General features: G+C 40.2%; 1 protein-coding gene across 1 annotated transcript in view; it reads left to right on the top strand.

The window, feature by feature from the left end:
* The window catches only part of tyw1 (tRNA-yW synthesizing protein 1 homolog (S. cerevisiae)), a 58,783-nt gene that overhangs the window by 15,668 nt on the left and 17,800 nt on the right, over window positions 1-25,315 (top strand). The window contains exons 9-14 of the mRNA XM_042414294.1: window positions 562-614; window positions 707-825; window positions 2,493-2,602; window positions 8,270-8,447; window positions 11,634-11,769; window positions 17,582-17,692. Coding sequence (XP_042270228.1) covers window positions 562-614; window positions 707-825; window positions 2,493-2,602; window positions 8,270-8,447; window positions 11,634-11,769; window positions 17,582-17,692 — 707 coding nt within the window. The remainder of the gene's footprint in view (window positions 1-561; window positions 615-706; window positions 826-2,492; window positions 2,603-8,269; window positions 8,448-11,633; window positions 11,770-17,581; window positions 17,693-25,315) is intronic.

The following is a 25,315-nucleotide window of genomic DNA, read 5'->3' on the forward strand; positions in this document are numbered from 1 at the left end:
TGAACTAAAAAGTCTCTTTAAATGTCGGGACTTTAAAAGTGAGGTCTTCTTGATTACCCTAGAAGCAATCCAGATGTCATGTTCTGGTATTTCTTAAGCAGATTAAGTGATGAAGATTAAAATATTCTCTTTGATAGGCAGACATCACAGAGGAGCATGTGTAAAAAAAACAGAGAAGCCTGTGGGGACTCAACCAGATGTGGTCAGTGGTAATATAAGAGGACAGAGAGGCAGACTTGTGAAGAAAAGTGAATTTGGAGCACTTTATCCTCCTTTTGTGCAGAAAGTAAATTTGACTCACTATCCCCGCCTTCACTCTACTGTTCCAGCCGTCCTTGAGCAGCCACTCGTCTCTTTATCGGGGCTGTTCGGTAGCCTTTAGCAAAAGACCGTGAACGAATATGACTTTATGAATGTTGAGCATGACTTTATTGACGTACCACTCAAATAAAATGTACCACTGTGTATTAAGTATCTGCTGAGTTTGGCCCCTTGTGTTCGCTGATTGAGAGCCTTGTTTTTCTCCCCCCTCACATTTTGTTCTTTTCTGTTTCTGCGCAGGCTACAAACTAATTGGAAGTCACTCAGGAGTAAAGCTTTGTCGATGGACCAAGGTACTGAAATGAACTCAACAGAGCATTTTTTGTTTTTTTTGGAGAAACTGAATGCATGCACCACATTAAAGGTGTTCGTTTGTGTTGGTTAGTCTATGTTACGAGGGAGAGGAGGCTGTTACAAGCACACCTTCTATGGTATTGAGTCCCACCGGTGCATGGAGACAACCCCCAGCCTCGCCTGTGCTAACAAGTGTGTCTTCTGCTGGAGGTATGTAACTGTAGAATAAAGTCCACATCTTAAGTAACTTCCTAGAAGACTTGTTTGTTGTTTTTTTGGTCCTGCTCTGTCACAGAGGCTAGCTGTCAAGGCCCTCAGGAGACCGAGCTATTTTGCAAACAATGGCCAGTTGTCCATTGTCTGCAAATGATCACCTGCTGGGATTCAGACAGAAAACAGCCCTGCGTTAAAACATTTTAAAACAAGCTCGGGCTGCATTTGTGTTCTACAAGATTCCTTCGCTTGTAGAGACAGTTGATAGAGAGGACAACATGAGGCAAAGCCACTTTTACTGCAAACCCGCTCTCCCCTGAAATTGCCAGTTCTCTATAAATAAATTAAACATGGTGATTGCATGGCATCGTGTCTTATTTTCAGTAATGGAACAAGGGGAAATAACATTATAATTACCTGGATGTGACGCCGGCTCTGTTAGTTTGTGGGTAGACCCCCTGTCACCCTGAATGTAAACACAGTTATTGCAGGGGAAATATAATTAAAGCATGAAAAGGCCTGATTATGCACAATATACATGCATCTTGCTCTGCGGTGAACAGGTGAAATCTGATGTTGATCTATAAATCAAAACCTGAAATCTGGCTCTTCCCCCTCCAATATTTTGGTATTTATTTACTTCTGCTACTTTCCTGTACTGATTTAATTAACTTTTTAAATAATGCAAAGTGTACAGCTGTCACATTAATTAGTTGGAGCTTTAATTAGTTGTTTAAAATGATATTTCAACAGTCTTATGGCTAATTAAACCATAGTAGAATCTACCACAAGTAGGCAGGGAACCTCTTTTCATAGCATTTAGGGATTATTGCCCGCACGCTTGTCTAAACCCAAATTGTTTACCTCGTTAGTCAAGACCACTCCATGTAATTGAGCAATGATCTCCAGCCGTGGCAAACAAACTAATAATTTTCATGTGGAAGACTAATGGCCGGCGAGGCCCAGAGGTGGACACTGATTCATCGTGACGACCGGCGAGAGACGAGGTCTTTCGCTCTCCCTCAATTTTCCATTTGAAAAGGCGACTGTGTTGAGCGCTGAAAGGTCGCTGTCAGAATCCGCTGCGGCGAACTGCTTCACTGTCACCGCAGATATGCTAGTCTCTCTTAAGGCGGCGATACGGGATGACAGGAAGTAAGCAATTTTCAGGGCTTCAGATTTATTGTTGCAGCTGCCCTCACCGTCCACCTCTCTATATGCAACAGGTGGAATTAGATTTGATGGGCAAGGACAGTATGTGGAGCGTGAGCGTGTGCATATGCATGAGAAAAGACCAGCCTGAAATCTGTGATGCCTCTGGATTTTGTTGTTGCACCTAGACGTCACACAGAGACAACCAGAAGGAGGTGAAATCCTTTAAAATAGGATGCATTGTTTACTTTTTTTTTTTTATAACAGTGAGGTAAACTTCTTCAGTCTTAGTATTTGTCACCTTGTTAGAAAGATGCTCCTCTAAATCTAGTGAAATATGTTTTTATATGTGTTAAATGACCTCAGTCTAATTGCCTAAATGTGATGCTGGGTGTCAAGTTCATACTTCAGGTTTAGTGCTTCAACAACAAACGAATGAATGAAATGAACTGAATGGTTACAGTATGTCTTCTGTTCCCCTTCTCTGTGTATGTGTGTGCCCCCACTACAAGACATCACACCAACCCCGTGGGCACAGAGTGGCGCTGGAAGATGGACCCCGCTGAGAAAATCCTGCAGGACGCCCTGGAGAAGCATCAGAACATGATTCGACAGTTTAGAGGTCAGTGACATATGCGAACATGTCTCGTTACATATCTGTTTCTCTAGCGGTCTGTCTGGCTATCTGCACATCATAAAGTTTAGTCCTTATAGATAATAATCACTGACACAATAGCACACACAATGCAGCAATATATTTCTCCCTGCTTTCCTCAATTCACTCCTTGTGACCTCTTGTAACTCTTTGTGTAATGACGCACACTGAAGATCAAAATGCTGATGTTTCGTCTGCTTTCATCACACCCCTTCTGTGCTACTTCAATCACTTCTCAAAACACACATCGTTTAATTCCAGTGTCTGGCACCTCCACTGTGTCTTCTTTGTCAAAACTTCACGCTCTTTATTTTCAAGCTTTTTTTTTTTTTACACATAAAGTTCCACAGAATACTAATTGTATCGGAATCACAGTGTTGTAATGGTTTCTAATGGGAGAATTAGCCCTTTAATCACATTTTTTCGGGCTCCGTTTGTACTGCTTTGTACTAAAACTGCTGGCATTGGGGACTTATTTTCTCTGGCTGCTACCATCATTGGCTGAGGACGGCTGATTGGGTGCCCAAAGCTCAGCCAAAACAAAATTTTAGCGATCACTAGATGAGTATTCCCCAAAGCAGATTTGTCTATAAGAGGTTTTGAGAAATGTTGTCAAAACACGGTGGTGACACATTTTTATCAGAATTTCATTAAAGCAAAACAAGTGCTGATTACGGAAAATTGGTTTGATTCCACTTGGTTTTAAAGGTTTTAAACACTGGTTTGAAATCAGTACTTGTGCAGTGTAGTACTTGTTATGGTAATCGTTTTCATTCTTCTTAAAGAAAAATCAGTAAGCAGTAATTACCAGTAAGTCGTTTACTCTATCAGTAAGTAATCTACTCTATGAAATCTCAAAAACTTCCTGGAGTCTGAGGTAATGTCTTCAAATCACTTGTTTTGTCTGACTTTAAGTCCAAAATACAAAAATATTGAACTTGATAATGATATAAAGCAGAGAAAACAAAGAATCATCAAAGGTTTCATTATTCCCTGATGAATAACTTAAATGATTGAACGATTGATTATCAAAATACTTTGCTGATCAACTAATTTACTAATTATTTCAGTGTTGAATGGTTTGCTTTTCTCGTTAGCGTTGCATTATGTTGTTGTTTTGTTTTGACCTGCACAAATGGTCACTGATGTTTTATCACCATATTTTCAGAGACAGAATTAACAACCACATAACACACACACACACACAGCATAAATAGATCTCTCCTTCTCAACAATGCTTTATTTTTCAACTGCTTTCACTTGAAAGTCTTCTATGTTGCAGCAAATCAGCTCTTTCATTTCCCCCGGTCCAAACTGCATCCTGGTTTGCTGCAAAGATAACTCTTGGATTTGTGACAAGACTGTGACTGAGCAGCCATTGAGACTTAAAACTAATTTGGCCTGCAGACTCCTGTCAGTCCAGATACACTCACACACACTCACACACACTCACACACACTCACACACACACACACACACACACTCACACACACACACACACACACACACACACACACACACACACACATACACCCAAAACCCATTCCCATCAAGCCCAAACTCAGTTTGCCAAACTTCCTTCTTTCCTCTTCATCTCATTGTTGATTTATTTTCTGTTTGTGTTCAGTACCAACACTTTTCTTTGAGATCCATCGCCACTGGCACCGTTGGCCTACTTTGAAAGTTTCATCCACGGTACCAACTGTTCAATTTAACAAACAAAATGTACGTTGACATCAAAGCTTGCTTAGTCGATATGCATGACTGCTCCTCCGGCCAAAGTAATCTGAAGAACCGGCTCGATCCTGTGACCTTGAAGTCAGAAGTCTTCCTCTCTAACCTCAAACCTGCTGCTGATCCCATTATGAAACAGTGAAGCCATTGTACTCAGGAAATGATATAGATGCCAAATGCTAAAAGCTTCAGAGACATATCTTCTTCAAAGGGCTACTTAATGGATAATATCATTCTCAGAGCAGTCATTGGTGATATATTACAACGCATGTCATTAAAGAAAATGTAATTTTATGATGCGATCGTAGTGGAATAACGGCGCACGTAATATTATGTTGACAATAAGCTGCTTCTTCTATCATTTACAGTAATAAAAAAACAAAACATTTGTTACAAAATGAGATTACAGTTATGAGGTTTTGTGTAGAAAATAAGAGAAAGCACATTTTCAGATGCTTTCACTAAGCATATTCTTATTAGAAATATACTTGAACATAGTCTTAGCCAAAGTCTTTATTGTCATTATCATCTGTAATTTTCTTCCCAGTTGTAAAATCACATCAGACAGCCTTCAACTCCATTTACCGTTGACAGTGACACATTTTACAGTGTCTAGTGCGATGATCTTCTCGCTAAAATGACTCATCAAATAGCAGTTTTAAATGTCATGCAACAGTTTATAAGGAGACATTATTAGTCACTTCACCATACTGTAGAGAGCGTATTATATGAGACTGTCATTAAACAGGGGGGGAAATGCAGTTTAAAGCCACGCTCCTCTCCTCGTAAAGACTATAGTGTGATATTGACGACCAAAATAGGAATAAACATCTGCTTCCTGCTACCTGAGGCTCAGAGGCCACTAGTGAGTTTTGGGCTGCATAGAGGAGTGTTGTGTGAGTGTGTGATACTCTCGTCTGTTGATTATTAATGTGAAAGACTCTGTGAAATGATATTCTGTGATAGTATATTACTCTAGTGAATTGAAAACTGTTGAAACAGGATGTTTGTGGTGGGACATAATAACGCAGTGAGGGATCATTTTAAACTATAAACACTGGTTAAGAGTTTGACTGTTTTCCAGGAAGTGAAACTGTTTATTTCATTGGGTCATGACGAGCAGGTGAAACAGGCCAAATATGGTTTTGGTGCTTGGATGCACCTTTTGTAGAAGCTCTTGAGTTCTTGGCCAGTGTTTTGTTTGTTAGATCATGCATTTTGCAGTTATCGGTACACAGGATAAATACAGTAAGTGCTCTTTTGTTAGCACTTAGCTCTAACTGTCCTGCATGAGTGTGAGCTCTGGACATTATGGAGAATTCACATGAACATGAGCCTGGTTTATGTTGCTGTGCATTACATTCACATATCAAGAATTAAATATTTTGTTCTGTGATTCTCTTAACAACAACACTCCAGTCATGCATACTGTACTTTCACACCGCACGAGTACACACCAAATACTACCACCTGAAGAGCTCAGTGTGTTTCTTTAATCACACATCATCCAATGAAACCAGGGAGACGATAAAACTCGACAATAATTACTTCTTTACTATCTTTGAGTCTTGGTGCTGAAGCAAATATAACGCAGGTTAAGTCCAGAGGACATTAAAGGTCTTTTGATAATAGTTTTCTTCCCTTCAATCAGTTCTGCGGCTTCTAATTCAGTCACCATAGTTACGCTGTGCTCATAATAGAGCCGGACTCTCTCGCTTATAGATTTGAGTTTTATCTGAGTGATCCACTTCAAAAAAATAGAGTCCTTCTAAAGAACCTCAAGGGGACTAACTATGTGAGAATATAATGGAATTTCACATCGCTAATACTAGAATATATATACATTTAATGAGGTTTCACACACTTGTCTTACACACTCTTGCGCTATCTTCCTCAGCCGGCTGTTATGAACAGAGTTAAGTGAGTTTTCTCGCGGGGGGACACTTTGCTGTTTTGATGTCTCTGCAGCTGTTGTGAGATGCAATTTGTCCTTGAGGTAGCACAGTAAGTTACTTTCTGTGATTCAACTATAGAAAATGTTACAAACTTATGAAGCATATACTGTAAAGGCAACGGTCCAAAGTTTAGAATTACTGCATGGCATCTGCTGTAGCTACAGTAATATAACATTAAATGACAGTCTATGAAACTTTTTTCTTAACCTCTCACAGTTTGTTTATTACCTGTATCCATTAAATTCTTACCACCACGTCAAACAGCATTTAATACATAATACTGTCCGGCTTAAATGATGCTGCTGCATTTATGCATGGATGTATAAAGAGAAATGGATACAGCGTTGGAGGCGGGGTCCCGTTCATTCCCTTGAAAGTTGCTCAGTGGTGCATGAAGCCAAAGCGCTGCTGTAAAGAAATTACCTGGATAATTGCATACTGCACACCAGAGACTTCCGGTTTAGCCCTCCGGCTAACTTGAAGGTGGTTAGAATAATTTAATTGTGCAGCTTTTTTAAACTTTCCAAATGTTATCGGACCGAATGGATCATATTCTGTAAATGAAACGAGTCATTTCATGGGGGCTGTGATGCTTAAATATATGTATCCACTGTTTTACAGCAGCTTCTTTTTTTATGATTGTGTGTTTGGGCCGCTGTTGGACCCGAAAGCTGTAATTCCAAGTTTTTGGCCACTATGTTAAATTGGCTTCAAAGCCTGGCGATCTTCATTAAGGCTTGTATTTATGTCCCTTTACTTGCCACCCCCCTCCCGAAATCCCAAAAGCAGACTTCATAAAATCACAGATATCTCTGGCTGCTCTTCTTCTGTTTGATGTTCCAGCCGGTTTCGTTCATTACTGTAATTTTTGCTCGTCCTTGGTAACCAATAAAAGTCTATGTGAATTTGGTGGCCTGTGGTCCTGATCCAAATATGGGCTTTCAATGATTAGACAATCATAATATTGTTTGCCATAAACTAATGAAAACCCAAACTCGATTCCTCAGTCTAATAGAGTTTTTATTGGGTCAGAAAATCAATCAAACGTATCTCTTATTCAGTGATCAAAAATTTAATAGTCAATTAATCTTGTGGATCCACCGAACAGTGAGAAAGTCCAATCTGTCTCCTCTCCTCTCCTCTCCTCTCTTCTCTTCTCTTCTCTTCTCTACTCTACTCTTCTCTTCTCTTCTCTTCTCTTCTCTTCTCTTCTCTTCTCTTCTCTTCTCTTCTCTTCTCTTCTCTTCTCTCCTCTCCTCTCCTCTCCTCTCCTCTCCTCTCTTCTCTTCTCTTCTCTTCTCTTCTCTTCTCTTCTCTTCTCTTCTCTTCTCTTCTCTTCTCTCCTCTCCTCTCCTCTCCTCTCCTCTCCTCTCCTCTCCCCTCCCCTCCCCTCCCCTCCCCTCCCCTCCCCTCTCCTCTCCTCTCCTCTCTTCTCTTCTCTCCTCTCCTCTCCTCTCCTCTCCTCTCCTCTCCTCTCCTCTCTTGTCCTCTACTCTCCTTTCCTCTCCTCTCTTCTCCTCTCCTCTCCTATCTTCTCTTCTCTTCTCTTCTCTTCTCTTCTCTTCTCTTCTCTTCTCTTCTCTTCTCTTCTCTTCTCTTCTCTTCTCTTCTCTTCTCTTCTCTTCTCTTCTCTTCTTCTCTCCTCTCCTCTCCTTTCCTCTCCTCTCTTCTCCTCTCCTATCTCCTCTCCTCTCCTCTCCTCTCCTCTCCTCTCCTCTCCTCTCCTCTCTTCTCTTCTCTTCTCTTCTCTTCTCTTCTCTTCTCTTCTCCTCTCCTACCCTCTCAAAGCTTGACCTCCCTCGTTTTCTTCAATCTGCATCGGCGGTGCTTTTAAAGCATGCTTCCACATGTGAGTCCATTCGTTTTACTGTTAGGAGACACTAAGTCAAAGGTGGAATTGACTTCTAAACTACCTTTATTCAGCCGCTGACCTCTCTCCCTCCAGGTGTTCCCGGAGTGAAGCCTGACCGGTACGAGGAAGGCTTGGCTGTCAAGCACTGCGCCCTCTCTCTTGTGGGTGAGCCAATCATGTATCCTGAAATCAACGCCTTCGTCCGCCTCCTCCACTCCCACCACATCTCCAGTTTCCTGGTTACCAATGCACAGTTCCCCAAAGAAATCAGGTAGGGGCTAAACTGACACAAACATGTTTTTTTTTGTGTGTGTGGATGTGTCTGTCAGTATATTTCTCTCTTACTCTCAAAATCTCCACTCCAGCCAATCTGTTGTGTCTTAGTATATTTCTATAGTGTTTTTTTATTCCCTTCCTTTCACCAGCTCTTTCCTTTAAAGCTTGGGCAGGTCTATTAGAAAGTAGGGAGCATCAGTGTGCCCTAGCAGTTAGATTGTTCCCTTGCAGGAAGGATCAAAGGTTTATTCTCCACAATTACCAGCACTGTGTGTCCTTTAACAAGAAGGATCCAATACAACGGAGTTAAATGGTGCTCAAAATGTTTTTTCAGAGGTGGATATGTCATAACCTCAGCACGTCTGTCTGACCAGATACCAATAAGGACAAGTCAGAAAATATGTTTTCATGTAATTCGGGTGAACTGACCTTTCAAAACAAATGGCATCCACCACGGCTGTATATGCTGAGTCCTGTGCTTGAGCGCTAATCATGTCCAAGGACGGTTGAATCGAGGGCAATTTGACCTGGTTATAGATACTTGAAAGTCCAGTTGCCCCTGATTCAACCCTACTTGGATAACCATGACCTGGAGTACTGAGGATCTTCGCAGACAGTGCTAAACATGCAATCTCTAAAAAGGCCACTAGCCGCTGGCTCCTCAAAAAAAACTCATTGTAGTGAAGTGATTTGGAAAACTAATTTCCTGTAGTGATGAAAAGGGCATCGATAGTTAACTTTTAGGTCATGCCACAGATGCAACACCAGTGTTTTTTTCCGTAGTCTTTGGGTTAAACATGACTTCTCTGGAACGCTACAAGAGTTCAGGTCTCCTCTTTCTGCATCCATGTTTCCTTGACAGTAGTTTTCACCACAGGTACATGTTCCTGGAGGCATGTACTTTATGCACCTACAGCAACTGTTTGAAAAATGAATTAAAGACACTTTAGATGCAGGAGGGTTTGTGAGCATCACTATAAAAACGTTTAATGAGGTGCTGAAAAACACTGAGGTGACCTCACAATGTCATTATTAGCTTCTGATGAGCAGTCAGTCACTGCGGCTATATACTCTCCTGACATCCCTTTATGTACAAAAATAAATCAAAGTCTTTCTTGCATCACATATACAGTATATAGTGAAGTACAAGAAGAGCAGTTAGACAGACAGCATGTTAAAGCAGACATCTACTATGATAGCTTCATTTTTATTCAGTTTGGAGCCACAATCTGCTCACATCGTTAGCATCTGATTTTCTTTACCATGACAGCAGCTCATCACGTATTCAGCACCTGATCTGCGCCTCGTTCTGCCTTCCAGGTGAATTTTATGAGTGAAGGGAAGCTCACAGGTGCAGTTCAAAGGTGGGATTTCTATGAGATCGCTAAGGTCAGAAAAGAACTGACAACGTATGATCTTGACCTCAAAATATTTGCTTTGGCCAACTCCATATAACTAATAAGATTATATTAAAATATTTAGCACATGACTATTTCTTATTATTATTACATGAGGAAGCATTAAACACGTTCAAGGGGAAGGAAAAGGAGATTAAATGACAAAAAGAAGAAAAAACAAAAAAAATGGGCAAAAAAATACTGAGATAATTGCAGCCAAACGCTCACTTAAATGTCTTGACAAAAAGAAAGAAATTGTTTTGTCGTAGCTTGTAGTGATTTTACAGTTCAATGATAGTCAAGTTTGATGAACACGAACCAAAACTCCCTGTGCATTATTCAGTTTGATCAATACTGCATCTACGTCTGAAAAACAGGCACCAAAGCCTCAGTGAATCTCACCCTGAGTTTTAATGTCCAGACCCTACACGCCATGTCTGTCCATCCAGATGCCTTTCAAGCCGTCATCAAGACATCCACTGACACACCCGGTATGTCGGCTAACTTGCCCGTCACAGGCTGACTTATCATATACTCATCGAGCGTGTTGAAGGCAAGAACAGCAGCCATCAGCCCTTATTTTCCTGTCTGTCAGAGCCACCTGGTTCGAGATGAGCCGTCGCAGTTTGCTTTGATAAAGGGGGGGGAACGTTTTCTTCTTTTGAAAGATGATTCACCAGAAGTACAAAGAGCTGAACTCCCTGACGTTCTGTCTCATTCCTAACTCGGCTAATTGGTTATTTTTTTGCATCTTTACACAATCGCCTCTCTTGCAAATATTTGTATCTCAGGCACATAAAAGGGTAGTGCTCCTCTTGTTTCAGTCGTGTGAATCTTTTATACATTTCTGGTTCTGTTTACTTCTCCGGTGTGTGTCTCTCTCTGCTCTTACAGATCGTCCCAGAGCGCAGCTACACACATAAGTTAATGTCTTTCCTTATTTAATATTGATGAGAACCACTCTCGAGTTTTTCACAGCTTCCTCCTTCACTGCCCCCTCGTTTTTCCTTCACCTGCCTCTGCAATGAGTCTGTTGCTGTTCCTATACAAATGCAGTTTGCTTCTAGTAATCAAGTAGTCTGCTTACAGTGTGCGTTTCGGGTCTTTTCATACATGACAACATATGAAAAAAAAAACTTATTCTGTTTTTTATACTTTACTGCCGTGAAAAACGTTTGACATGTACTTAGCGGCTGTGGCGCCATTACTGCCTCATGGTAACCCGTCTGCTTCCAGCTGGTTACCAGAAGCTGCTGCTGCGTGCACATTGAAATCATGATGGGGAAAAAAGTAATTTTCTCCCTGAAGCTTATGACAAACTGCCGAGCGTTTGAAACAGCTGTACTGTATTTTGAAAGAGTCGATAAAATTCAGTAAATAGCAAAGCTTTCCGTTTCATTACTTTATTTTCATGTAATGAATATACAAATTTCAATTAGATGGTGATCTGCATGAGAAATAAAGAAAAAGAAAAAAATTGGTTATAATAATCATGATCACTATAAGCAGTTTCCACTGTGTTGTCTTTGTCTTAGATCGAAGAAACACGACTTCCTGCTTCAGAGATCTGACAGAAATACACTGATGTTTGCTTAGAAGAGTGTAAAGTATTGATGATGATATTGAAGGAGAATTTAAGAGGGATTTACTCTTTTTGTTTTCCTTTTTGTTCTCAGTTTTTTTCAAAGGTTCCTTAAGTTTTGTGCCGCTTTTCTTCTCAGACTCTTTCTCTCTCAAACTGGATCATTCTTATCCTCCTCCTCCATATTTTCTGTCATTTCCAGGAGTCTGGTGCCAGTTACCCAGTTGTACGTCAGCGTGGACGCGAGCACCAAAGATAGTCTAAAGAAGATTGACCGGCCGCTTTTTAAGGACTTCTGGCCACGATTCCTAGACAGCCTTAAAGCCCTGGGAGAGAAGGTAAGCTGCCCACTAAGTACGGGTTTTTCAGCCAAGAGATCAGAGAGGGTGATGGTTAAATCCTGTATGCTACTGTGAAGTAAGGTAAGATAGATAGATGAGGTGAAACAATTGCTGTATTTCAATGTCAAGCTCACCTGTGATCATAATTGGCAGTTGGCAGTACACTGTGTCAGCTAACTATGTTAAAAGTTATGACACTTTTATAGACGGTACAATCAAAGTAGGATCAATGTCACTGTAAACAAGAACTGTTTTTGTGCACGTAAAGCACTCCTACAGGTCACGATAACTTGTTATTACCTCAAGCTTGATCAAGTCTATTGAATTATTAATTATCACAAGTACATAAATTACAGTAGATGATGATACTTGCAATTAGGGCTGGGAGATATGACCAACATCTCATATCCTGATAACAATACCTAACCTGATATAGCACATTTTGATTCAATGGATAAATATATGACCCCCAAAGCTTTGATTGCACTTGTAGTAATGTAACAACTGTCATCAGCTCGAGTACCACACCTGCTTCACTGTCTCTCCTGTGTGTGTGCAGCACGCACACGGAGGGCTCAGCCGCGCCGCGGTGAACCAGCAGAGGAGAGTAGCGCGACCATAAATGACAGCAAAACGCAGCAGAGACTCTCTCACACACTGAGCTGAAATTAAACGAGAGCACATAAATTTGGTAAATAACATAAATAAAGACGGTCTCCGCTGCGTTTCGTTGTCATTTATAGTCGCCGTCTCGCTGCTTCTCTTGTCTCTCTCAGCAGGGACGAGGCTGAGCCCTCCGTGTGTGTGTGTGTGTGCGCAACGCAGCGGAGGAGAGACGAAAAAACATTGCCGTAAAGAGTGTGATTTGTGTCACAATGAAATAAATGATAGATGATATATCGTCATATCACAGAGCCCTACTTGCAATGATTTTTTTTGAGTCGGTGATTAAGTGTAGAACTAATTCTCCCTTGGAAATTGTTAGCCATATGGCATCCTGGAAGTTTCCCAGCCAATCAAAAGTGGCGCTGGACTGCCAGTTCTTAATCCAAACCATTTTCTTTCATGTGTCGTTTGCTTTACTTCTAACTGAGAGGAATGCAAACGCTGCAACCCTAATTCATATTCACCTGCACTGCATTTATCTAGCCATATCATGAGTAGAGAGCAAAAGCCTGCAATTTTTGTCATGATTATTATCTTGACACCCAAATGATATGATGTGATGGAGGGTTTGGGTTGTAATGGTGGTGACCTCTCAGTGGCACAGAGTGAGAAAACAAGACAGTTTCTGGTACACTCCTTTTTATAAGGCAATAAGTTCCTCTTATCAGCCGTAACAGGAAAGCATCATCTTGATCTTTTTGTATCTTTTCTTCTCACTGATGTTCTGTATTCGTCAGGGTTTCCTCGCTCTCTCGCTCCACACAGAAACGATCGAGCTTATTCTAGGCACTGGATTTGTTTGAGAGATCGCATCTGATACGGTTGTTGACAAACAGATGAGGGATGCTGCTCACCGCCAGAGTATCTTATTTGTGAGGAAATATCTTTTAGCTCTGATAAAAATGAAATATTCAGACTAAGGTGAGACATTCAAATTTCATTGTTTCATTTTTCTCTGCATCCTTAGATTTGAGGGATTTGTTACAAGTAATGTTCTTGATGTGGTTAAACTTTTGAATTGTTCTGTCTCTCCCTTGCCCTGAAAATGCACTGAATCTCCACAACAACCGTTTTTTTTTAATGTTTCGAGTGAATCAGAGCAGCCGAGGAAAGCTGCTGCAGCCCTGATCGAGTCCTCTTGGCAACCGCAGATTGCAATGTCCTCTGTATTTACCAAATTCCTATGCGATGACAGCAAGATAACAACAATTGATAGAAAGCACTTTAAGCCTTTAACACTTCAATCAAGTGAGTAAGAGCGGCTTTTTATCGATTCCTTCGAAACAAACCTTTTCACATTTTGGCTCCATCAGTTGATAATGTCATCGCCGCCACCGCAAGAATGAAACCATGTATGTGATCTGTGTCCACAACTACCCCTGCATCCAATAACCTTGCAGGCCTTTTCATCATTCCTGAGCATAAGGAAAGTCCATTATCACAACCTGCATCTAGCCGCTTAGACGCTTGTGTAAATCGATTCTTTTAGTGCTTTTCCAAAAAAGCCAAAGTCAGAGAGAAAAAAAAAAAAAAGAGTCGCTAAGGTGAGCCGGCAAAACGACCTTGAAAAAGATGTGGGCCGTGAAGTCTTTACACCTCTCTCTCCCCGTGATAACCCGGCTTCCTCTCGCTTAATGCTTTAGCAAACACTGGACAAATTCATTACCGCTCAGCTTGAGGTGTTGGTAACTGCGCAGCTCGAAGCAAATCACCAGTGATGGATCATTGCACTCTAATTGCATCTCACCATTTTCACCACACACACACCAACAAGCAAATATCAGTAACTGCAGGGGTTTGAGCCATATAAAAGAGGAACATCATCATTAACAACATCATCAAAATTAAGTGCATCACACAGCCTCGCAATAAATACTACTTATGTGAAGTTAAGATGACAGCATTGTGTGTCTTCAATCTGGACTATGATTACTGTATGTGATACGCAGTGACATTTTTTAACATTTAAATTAATGCAAAGCAAACATCTTGTAGTGCTAAGCGTTCTTTTAACTTGGAGAAGTTCTCTAAATGACCATTTTTTTGTAAAATCTACATTCAAACAAGCTTTAGACATCAAACATATTACATATATGCAGAATATTGACTTTATGGGGATGTTAGCGTCACTGGTTTTCTACCCTTTAAGTGAGTAAAGTTTTATCCAGGGTTCAGTTCAGGGCAGAGTGCTGCTGGACCAGAGAGACTGACACTTTTGCCTGCTGGCACACTCGCTGGAATCTCATTATTTTGAATACTGCTCTGTAGTTTGACAGTCAGTGGAGCCATCAATCTAAAGAATTACCTTTTAAACTCAGTGTCCAACAAATGTCTAATGATATCAGGGTTTTTTCTGGCCCAGCATACCACATGTTAAGCCACTTTTCCACTACACAGTACCGGCTCAACTCTACTCTACTCTACTCTACTCTACTCTTCTCGCCCTTTTTGGTTTTCCATCTGGCAAAAGTTGCGTATAGTATCTGGTATCCGGTACCTACTTCTTTTTGGTATCCAAGCGGGCTGAGCTGATACTAGAAGATGACGTGAAAACACTGCAGACCACTGATTGGTCAGTCCTTCTCTCTCTCTCTCTTGCTCAACTAAAAAATGACAGAAATGTATGAAATGTATTATTCACACGAGGAAAAAACAGTACTGATTTGTCTTGTTCTTTGTATTTATCACAGCGTTAGTTGGATGTAATGAATGAATGAAAAGCAGAAATGCAGAGGAGGAAAATTAAACTGAAACTAAGAGGTCTGTTTCCACAGTAAATCATCTGTTGAATGTTTGATGGTTATTTATTTCTGCTTTAGAACGTAACTGCCATGAAACAGTCAGAAAATAATGTTTTATTCCTCTCATTCATGGGTTTTATTCTCTTTAACGTCGCTGCTTCTCCTTGCTGGATCACCACCAGGCTGTCTCTTTCTCTCTTAGCTGACTCACTGTCTCTCTTTTTCTCTCTCATCTTCTTTAAAACAATCAAGCCTAACTTTTAACATTAACAAACAAAGAGAAATGTCCTCCCTCTGTCCTTAACTGGTCCCTAAATCGATACAAGAGTACTTCCTTGTTTTATAAATGAAGCAGCACAGACACACAAAGTATCCGTGCTGTGTGTGTTTGACCAATCGGTGACGGTCATCCATGCGAACCCTCCTCTGAGGGAGTATTATCTGTAATGGAAAACGAAAGCGAGTAGAGTCGAGTCGAGCAGGTACCATGTAATGGAAAAACAGCATCAGACACACCAAATCTATTCTATGCAGGTTCACACTGAGTGTTGTGCAAATTTTAGCAACAACAATAATATGCACAATTCTTTGCAAAGTGATGTGATAACAGGACAGTCAGATACTATATGGATGTATTTATGTGGCTTCTTTTCTTCCAAATTACTAGCATGAAAAATTTGTTTTTTGTAAAAGTGAAAGAAAATGAACTTGAAAATCAGTTACAATCCTTCAGTGGGGCAGTAGCTTAGTGCAGAAGTCAACAAAATGTGCGTTTTTACTTTTCTGTATTTTTACTTTCTAATATCACACTTAAATTCACAGCGGTGATGATTTGTGTGATATGATTGAGATAAATCAAAAGCAGTCATGCAGTCGGGTTTGGCCCTTGTCATATTTAGCTATTGATCAACTGAATGCATAGTAAACCCTTTAATCAATTACGTTTTATGATCCACACAACACCAGAGACATTATGTAAACTCACATACATGGTGATTTAGCGTTATAGATTAGCATGATTACCCCAGAGGGTTGCACATGTACTCGTGTGTGTCTGTGCATACACCTCGCTGTGACAATATGGCTTTTCTTTGTGCGACTTCCCAGTTTCCTAAAATAAACTCTTTCTTTCTCTGCTTCCCATCATCACCACCACCACCACCACCCCTCCTCCTCCTCTCTGTGTCTCAACTCCCGATCCCTAAGTCTCTGTTTCACGGTGGGCTCTATCTCCATCCTTCCTGAGCGCTTATCCCTCTCTGTTATCCGTTTGACAGCTTCTCCTCCTCCTCTCCTCCACCTGGCCTCCCTGCCGGTGCGCTTGGGGACTGATAGAGTTGTGCCTCAGTGTCGGGGATTTGGAAAAGACGCAGCTCGAAAATACCTCCCTGCTTCTACTGGCCAATTATCCCCTTCCCCACTGAACAGAAAGGACCTAGTATTATAGATAACCTTCCAGTGAGAGAGAGGGAGAGAGTGAGTAAATGAGGGAAAGAGCGCACTCTCCTCTCCCATTGTCATCTTGCTTTTTTTTATTTTTTATTATCAGTTCCTCATGTCCTCTGGCGTCACCCTCTCCCTGCTTGTCTTTCCTTTCCTGTCCTGTCTTCCTCCATTAAATTCTAGATAATCCTCTCTCCTGATATACAGCTACAACAATAGCCTACACTATTGATCAGTGCTGTTTTCAGTACTTGTATTTAAGTATGAGAGAGATGCTTTTGGTCCTCGATTTAAATCCTTTGGTGTAACTTAAATACGCTGGCCGCTCTCTACTTATTCAGTATTTACTCCATTGTTCCCTCTCTGCTCACTGGCTTATAATGCTGTGGAGTTTCAGTGTTTTACTGATGCACAAAGGGACATTTTTGACAGCTATGTATCTGGAGTAAACAAAATATTGACAATAAATTTAGAAAGGTTGTTGTAAAGCAGATACCATTTCTGAAAAATACCTGGATGAGCCCTGATCTCGATCCTTCAGATCAGCTTGGGAAATCCTTTAAGTATGCACATGTGTCGCAACGCAGCAGTTGTTAGAGCATCTGGCAACATGCGAGCCTTCTCTTAACAGCTCTGTTACGGTTCAGACAAAAGGTAGCCGGTTGACAGGACATCTGGGAGCCACTGTGTTGCCTCTAGAGGACAGATGTCGGCGACGACAACGTGCCATGGCTCTTGAATAAAAAACTAATGCAGAAATTTGAGTTTGAACTTTATATAAACGATCAGAATAGCACAATAACATTCTTTGAGGCAACGTTTTATACATATATAATGCCAGAACTTATGCTTGTCTACCCTGATTTGAATTAATAGCACATTCAGCTCTGTTGTTTGTGCATCTGTGCATCATTACTTGACACTGTGCATCATTACTCGACCTCTGTCTGTCCATCCAGAGGCAGAGGACGGTGTACAGACTGACGCTGGTGAAGGCCTGGAACGTGGAGGAGATGCAGGCGTACTCGGAGCTCATAGCTATGGGCCAACCGGACTTCATTGAGGTCAAGGTAGGATACAGCAGTATGTGCTTTATATGTTTGTAGTTATTGTCATATATATCAGTAATTATCACTGTTTTCTAGTTACACCAGCTTTCTCTTTCTTTATTTCTATCCGAGTCACCGTTTTTTACCAATATTTTCCTGCACTGAGCTTTGATGTGTGTCTGGAGAGAAGCTTCCTAATAGCAAAGCCCGTCTCATTTGCTCCTCATTAATGGATTTTTTTTTTTAATGCAAATGAGCCAAGAGTACCGGCCACCAGGCTGGTTATACAGCAGTAATTCATTTAAGAGGAACACTTGGCACATGATATCTCCTTTCACATACACATCATCTGCAATTCCCTAAAGGTCTAACAAATTATGACATTATATAAAGGCGGCAACGGGAATACACGTGTCCTGTATTCCCAACTGAAAGGAAACATGCAGAATTAAATAACGATTCAAAGGAAAATATTTGTATTTAATTAGTTTATAGGCCCCAGACATACCTAAATATTTCAAATGAAAGCTAATAATCAGCATCCTGCCGGCGCCGCACCAACTTATACATCAAGGGAACAGGCTGAACAAACAACCTGATATTCATACTATATATTTAAAATATAAAAGTCAAAACAAAATATCATGATCCCTCTCGCCAAAAGCCAAATAAACTTTTTAAAGCATTTATTATTTTAAGAACTTCAGGGTCCCTTGAGTGCAATCAAATATATGTTTATGATTTATTGGCTTTTGTCAGTGACTGTGTCTGGGTGCCTTCGTTGTTGGGGAGACATTGTGAGTTTGCCACTGAGCAGTTTGGACTGTGAACACCTGAGAGAACTTCATGACTTGTTTTTGTACACCTTTGTCTGTAAATATGTCACTCGATAAGTGGAATAATTGACTGGAACGGTGGGCACGTCAACCTTATTGCGGTCATTTAGCGGACACGGTATTAATAGTATGGGAAGATACACCTGGATACATTGTGAGCTATGGTTGTCATAGTGACAAACTCGCCTGTATCTGTGTTCGTAATTCATTGCATCAGATAAAGGTACGATCCAAGTAATAATAGCAGAAGTATCACTCGCAGCAGTAGTCAAAACATGTCATTAAAACTAGATTCAGCCCTTTCTCTTCCTGCCCGTGAGGAACCATCTTCACCAGAATTTGATCATATAATTTTATGGGCTGCACCTCTCCCAACTTTGTCTTGGTTCAGTCTTAATAGTTATACCAGAACCAGAGGGTTCAGAACCTGCCGTTTTCTCTTTTAAGAGGTATGAAAGGTTTTGGGGGATTACTTGATTGTAATGCAAGCCAACGGCACGCCTGACATGACAAGGAATTAAAAGGGAAACAAGTTCAAAATGGATAGAAAACATCAGTGGCAGTTTAAGGCCATTTTCAAATTAAATTTACTTAGTTTAATGACAGGGAGAGGTTTGGCAATAACACTGTCTATTCTTAGTTTAAACGTTTCTTTCATGTCTGTCTAAACGTGTAGTTTTTAATGTACTTTTGTATGTTTTAACACATACTAACAGATCTGTTTTGTGTTTAAAAAGCTCTTTAATTGACGCTGACTAGACCTGACTTAACTGTCCAAAGTAGTATAGAGTGACATTCTAGCAGACCCGCCAACCTGTACGCATTTTGCATAGCAGATACGCAATTTGACATAAAAGTATGCAAAGAGCTGGTGACGCTTTGTAAGTTTGACCAGTTGTGCTGTACTGAAGTCTAACATCAAGGGGCAGCAGCAGAAATACACCAACAGGTGTCTGGTCTGCCCAGTGAATCGACATTAGCCCAATGTTACATATGTATTTGCAAGCTAGCTTTCTTGTTCTCCAGCCATTTAAGTTGGTAAAGTAAGTTATATTGTCTGTGTGTCACAGATGGTTAAATGTGACTTTTCATAATATTGATCATAATAATTGTTGCAGCCAAACCTGTAATCGTAATGAGAGGAGCAGATCATGACGAACTGTGCACATGCCGCAGAAATTCCTAGAAAGTTACCAGGAGAGATGGCCATGCCTCCGCATCTCCGGACTTCCCATCATGCATTCTGCACAGTCTGTAATACTGATACTGAAATCAGTCATCAAGGATCAGCAGGTGGTAATTGAACATCGAATGATATGCATTTTCAGAGCAATGTTTATGTTTATGGCAAGAAGTGTTGTGAATTAAAAGGGATAAAATTACAACAAAGAATGGCAGCACCAGCTATATATTCAGGTAAATCCCCAGAGTGATAAGTGCTCATGTTGGCATAAGATGTTATGAGGGAGGGATGTGTTAATTCATGTTATTTGACAATAGGAATATGATAGTAATGGATAGTAAGAAGTAAAAATATAATAAATACCCCCACCACCTCCTTCGGTTGAAGGGACTAAACATAAGAAAACAGAGACACTGTTCACAAACTTCATCGTTATCTGTAGCCGACCATGTTGGACCATTATTTCAAAAAAGTCCCCTAATAGCCAACAGTAAGAAGACTTTCCCTGAACGGTGAACAGAGCAGCTGTGATCTCATGAGCCGTTCCCCAAACAGTATTACAACTGATGGTAGCACAGACACAGGTGACCTTTTACTACCAGACTTTATATTAAGCTACTAGAAATGGGTCACTTTATTTTCAGCTGCATGCTCAGTCAGAACTTTTTTTTATTTTTTTCCTCTCAAGGTCATGCTTACAGTCAGACTTTAATTCATTGAACTTTTTCTCGCTAGAGGTTATATTGATCTACTGTGAATGATTCAGTTTTTGTTTTCAGGTACGTACTCGGTTTGAATTTAGATTTCTGACATTAATAAATGAGTCGGCTATCAAAAATATACCGTGTTATGTCTGGTTTTTGGTCTCAAACGTACATGAGCTGAGTTTTTATTTATTTTTTTGGCATAAAACGATAGTCCAAGACTTTCTTCAAGGTCGGCAGGTCTTTTATAGCCATGCTGCAAGCTTTTTAACTGGTTGTTGTAACAGCAAAGTGATTTTAAAATACGATTTTTATATTGAATTGCATCAGACCCGTCACCCCGCTGTAGCTGCCCTCGCTTCACTTACTTCACATGTGTTTCTGGATATGTTGCATGAACCAGATTGTCCAAAAAACAAAAAAAAACATCTAATTATAGCAGTTGAATTGATTTCATTGTTTCTGTCTGTCCTGTGTTCATGTTGTGGTATAATTATTAATTTAGTTGTGATGAGTCCAACATGTTTTGTCTATTATAGTGAGCTTGTCTAAATGAGCTTATTAGCAGTAATTCTTTTAAAAGCTCTTTGTTTAGGGTGCTGTCCTTTGTTAATGCATATAGCAGACTTATAAAGTCCCTCTTTGAGTTTATGATGATCATAAATCTTTCTACTCTACTGTAGGGAAATAATCAGCTTTTGTTTTGATAATGTATTCTGCCTCCTGACAGTAAAAACTGGACTCAAATTTGCTGTCCGGTGCAGTTTATCCTCACTTCCTTTTAAACAGTGCCGAGGCTCTGTAAAAAAAATAAGGCCAACGCAATTAACTGTCGCCCCTTCAGATAGCAGAGATGAGAGCGAGCCGTGACCTTTGAAGTCAAGTAAAGTTGAGATTCAGTTGTATTCTGTTCTCATTCAGCTGCAGGGGTGCGAGCTAATTGGTCTGAACAATAATCTGCTCGTTTGTCAGGCTTCATCCTGCTCCCCCCCCCACACACACACACACATGATGACACACGCAGACACATCATACATCCCCTCGCGTGTCTCCCATTACATGCTTCCCTCATCCTAAGCATCGTGTTGCAAAGGCGAAAGTACAAGTGAAAGGCTTCCCACAGTCACAGTTAGTATTCATGAAGCACCTCTTCCCACACCGAGCCCCCCTCGAGGGAATACCTTCCCCCCCTATACTCTCATTCATAATCCAGAGCACTTCTCATTCCTGCTCTACCTGGGAACACAGTTCCACCTCTGGACAGCCTCCGCTGGGATCCCGCCGCTCCGAGCTATTACTTTCTTTAACCTTCATTTATCCACGCTTGGTTTATTAAGCTGAGTGTTCACAGCTACACAGAATCACACCTGGGAACCAGCCGGTACAGTCTCATCTGGCGGTCAGCAGCAGATAGGAGCGGTTAGATACCTTTAATCAAGGGCATCGTAATGCAGCAGAGCACAATTTACATGATACAGCAACACGATTTTAGGTGTTTGATCACTATGAGACTGCAAAACATTGATTCTCCAAGTCTCTTAAAACTCTACTTAGAGTTACAAAAGATATTTTCTTATTTGGATACTGGTGATAGTGGTGGAGAGCGCTCTAACACTCAACTTTTAAAATGTCCCTCTCAGTAAACGTCCTGGTCACAAATCTTAAATAACCAAATTTTACGTTTGTTTAACTTAAACATATCATTATCAGGATTTTTTAAACTCTTAAACATAGATATAAGTTTAACAAATCCAGTAATGGTTTGAATGTGGTGAGCAGTGCTACTCTTTAAGTCTTTCTTAGTAAACCACCCGACTACACCTTGTTAAACCCTCTTCCCACATGGCTAGGTACGTACTGCATATTAAGCAGGAGCTCAGGCAGGACTGTTGCTTATCTTACAGTAAAACGTGTCTGTATTATTGTCTCCATTTGCATTCTCGACATCTGTATCGAGTGAAGTGCCATCATCTTTGAGAGAGAAAAAATGATTCATTCATGTTTCATTGAAAATATGAATTTAATCAGAGGAGACAAGTTTTTTTTCTGTTAAGCAGCACTTTATGTCCTCTCCCTTTTTATGTTCAGTTCCTCTGGTGTTACATGGTGGTGCTGACAGTGCAGAAATAACAGCAAACCAACCGCACACACCAGACTTAGTTATGATCCTTATTTTGTTGAAAATGTGCAGGCACATACAAAGACCGGCTGTGACAGGAAGTAACAATGTCGTAGGCTGGAGCAGCTTATTGATTTTAAGCTGTTCACACCAGACCCCGTAGATGTATCTGTGTCTGCAGGGTTTAGCCAACGTCGCAGCGCCGGAAACAGAAAGGCAAAGCAGTAAAGATAAAGCACACTCACCTCAAGCTCACAGTTCACACTGATGAAGATTAGAAACATGCGTTTAAACACATTATTGTTTACTTTTCATCAGAGTGAGAAGAGATGTGATTTTGTTTGGACGCTAGCTGTATGAACAACCAAAAACAAAACCTGCAAATCACATATTTTAATAAAAATCTGATGAAAATTTAGACCTTCATGGGCCGAGAAAGGTTTTTGTGCAGAGCCAGGAATGTTTTAAGGATTGCTTAACGTTGCATAATAAATCTGTTTTAACATTTTCACAATTTCATCATAAACCTTTGCAATTTCTTGAATAACAAATCTCACATTTATCCCAGCTTCACATGCAGTTTACAAATTTCCAAATAGTTTCTATTATTAAAGCAATAAAAAAAAAATCCTTCATCCTTTATTTGGCTGATTTCAATACAAAAGTTTGGCCACCAGACACATCAGAGGTCAAACACAGACTGACAACCACATTCATACTAACATCCATTAAAGTTATACTTATAAAACACTATTAAACTTTCAGCGCTGTCAGAAAAAATGCAGCAGTATTCAAGTTTTCCACTCTAAATAATGAGATGAGGGAGCCAGTGCTATAATGAGAAATTCCTGCAGTCAGAGGGTCAAAGCATGTGGTCGGGGGGGAAACCAAATGAAACCTTTCTGAAGGGCCAACAGGCAGCGAAATTATGCGTGTGTATGTGTGTGTGTATGTGTGTGTGTGTGTTTGGGTTGTGTGAGAAGGTGTTTTCATTTCTCCCCCATAATGAAGTGTTTTGGGGGAGTCTTGTCGGCCTGGCAGTTTGCTCCCATATTAAAACTAACAAGCTCCCACTCCTCCCATCAGTCATCCTCCTGGTGCACAGGCTGTGTACATACAGAGTGTGTTTTCCTTCCAGTGTCCATCCAGTTAAATATCATTTATCAGCTGTGAGACACAAAATAGAAGGCAGTATGTAACAGTTGAGGGGTGAAGTTTTCTTTTCCGGTGAGATTTGGGGGCTCAGACGAAAATCAACTGTCAGATGAGGTTCTGGCAAACACAGATGATTCAAGACGTATATATATAAATATCCTGATTCTGTTTGACTGCCTAATGCAGTCTGTTGCTGGATGATGTTGCAATGAGTTTTGGCAAGTGAGAGGCAATTGAAATAAGATTTAAAAGCATGTCCTGATGTGTTTTTGGTTTGTTTGGTTTTTTTTTGTGTGTGATTTTGCAGTTGGGATGGGTTAACAGAAACTGATTAACTGTTAGTTAATATTTAGGAACTGGTTGAGTGACACAGGTTGGTTAAGAGCCTGTTGAGAGCACGAAGGGGTAACCTAAAATTAATTACCATAACATAGAAAGACTGTAGTGTTGTAATTAAAGCCCGACTGATATATCGCTCAGCTGATATCGGCTGACATTGGCATATCACAGATATATGGGTATCAGCATATATGTTGTCCGATATGCAACAATATATTTCTTAACGTTACATAGGCAGCATTTTATGCATATTTGATCCTTTTTCTTAATGCACGTTTAATATATATGTACATATGGTTTCTCTGTATGTGTTTGTTTTTTGTTTTTTTTCATTTATAGTTATTTATAATTATTAAATTCCCAGTAAAGTTGTTTGTGCACTGATGTCATTTTATACAATAAAGTTTATTGTTAATCTGTTAAATATCATGCCTCCATTACATATCTTTGTCACAAATGTTTGATAACCACATTTGAGGGATCATTACAAAAAAAATGTGTTTATGTATATATTCTGTATAAATAAGATTATCGGCTGATATATCGATATCAGAATTGTTTTAGTCACTAATATCGGCATCGGCTTCCAAAAGTCCAGTATCGGTCAGGCCCTAGTTGTAATGCACACTTAAACGCCAGTTCACTCACACACACACCTGTCCTTTATTCTTTAATTTACCGTTACATCCGTCTGCTGACACTGTTGTGTAGAGACGCGCCCTCCTTTTTCTTCTCTGTGTCTTGTCTCGGTCTCTCTTTTGATTCTGTCCATCTCTCTTCAAATCTGCTGTTCCACTGAAGTTTGTCATGTGTTGTAAACATCAAAGCAATATTTAACCATCTGTGCAAAAAATGAACAATTATAGGATCCTGATTTCTATGTCCTCTTTATCTTTCATATACATTAAGCTCTTTCAAACTTAAATGATGTGTTTTACTGCTTATTAAAAAATCAACAACTTGCTTCAAGTCTGGGCTTTATGATGGAGTTTATTATGTGGTGTAAATGGGTGAAAAACACAATCTCTTGAAGTTTCTTCCTTTAGACTTGGCTGGCTTTTCTGTTAAAGATTTCTCGCAAGAGTGTGTATTGATCCTCCGCTACATGGCATTTCATTATATCAAGAGAGCACAACACTAACAAGACAGCAGGGAGCGTCGGGCTGGACGGGCAATCAGAGATACTCATCAAATAGCGAATATGTGGTGATCAGACACAGACTTTACACAGGAAGTGAGATGTTAATATAATTAAGCTTGACTCACAATTTCCAGTTTGTTCATGTGCTGCTTCCTTTTATCACACAA

This window comes from Thunnus maccoyii, chromosome 6 (assembly GCF_910596095.1).
Source record: "Thunnus maccoyii chromosome 6, fThuMac1.1, whole genome shotgun sequence".
In the NCBI taxonomy this organism is placed as follows: Eukaryota; Metazoa; Chordata; class Actinopteri; order Scombriformes; family Scombridae; genus Thunnus; species Thunnus maccoyii.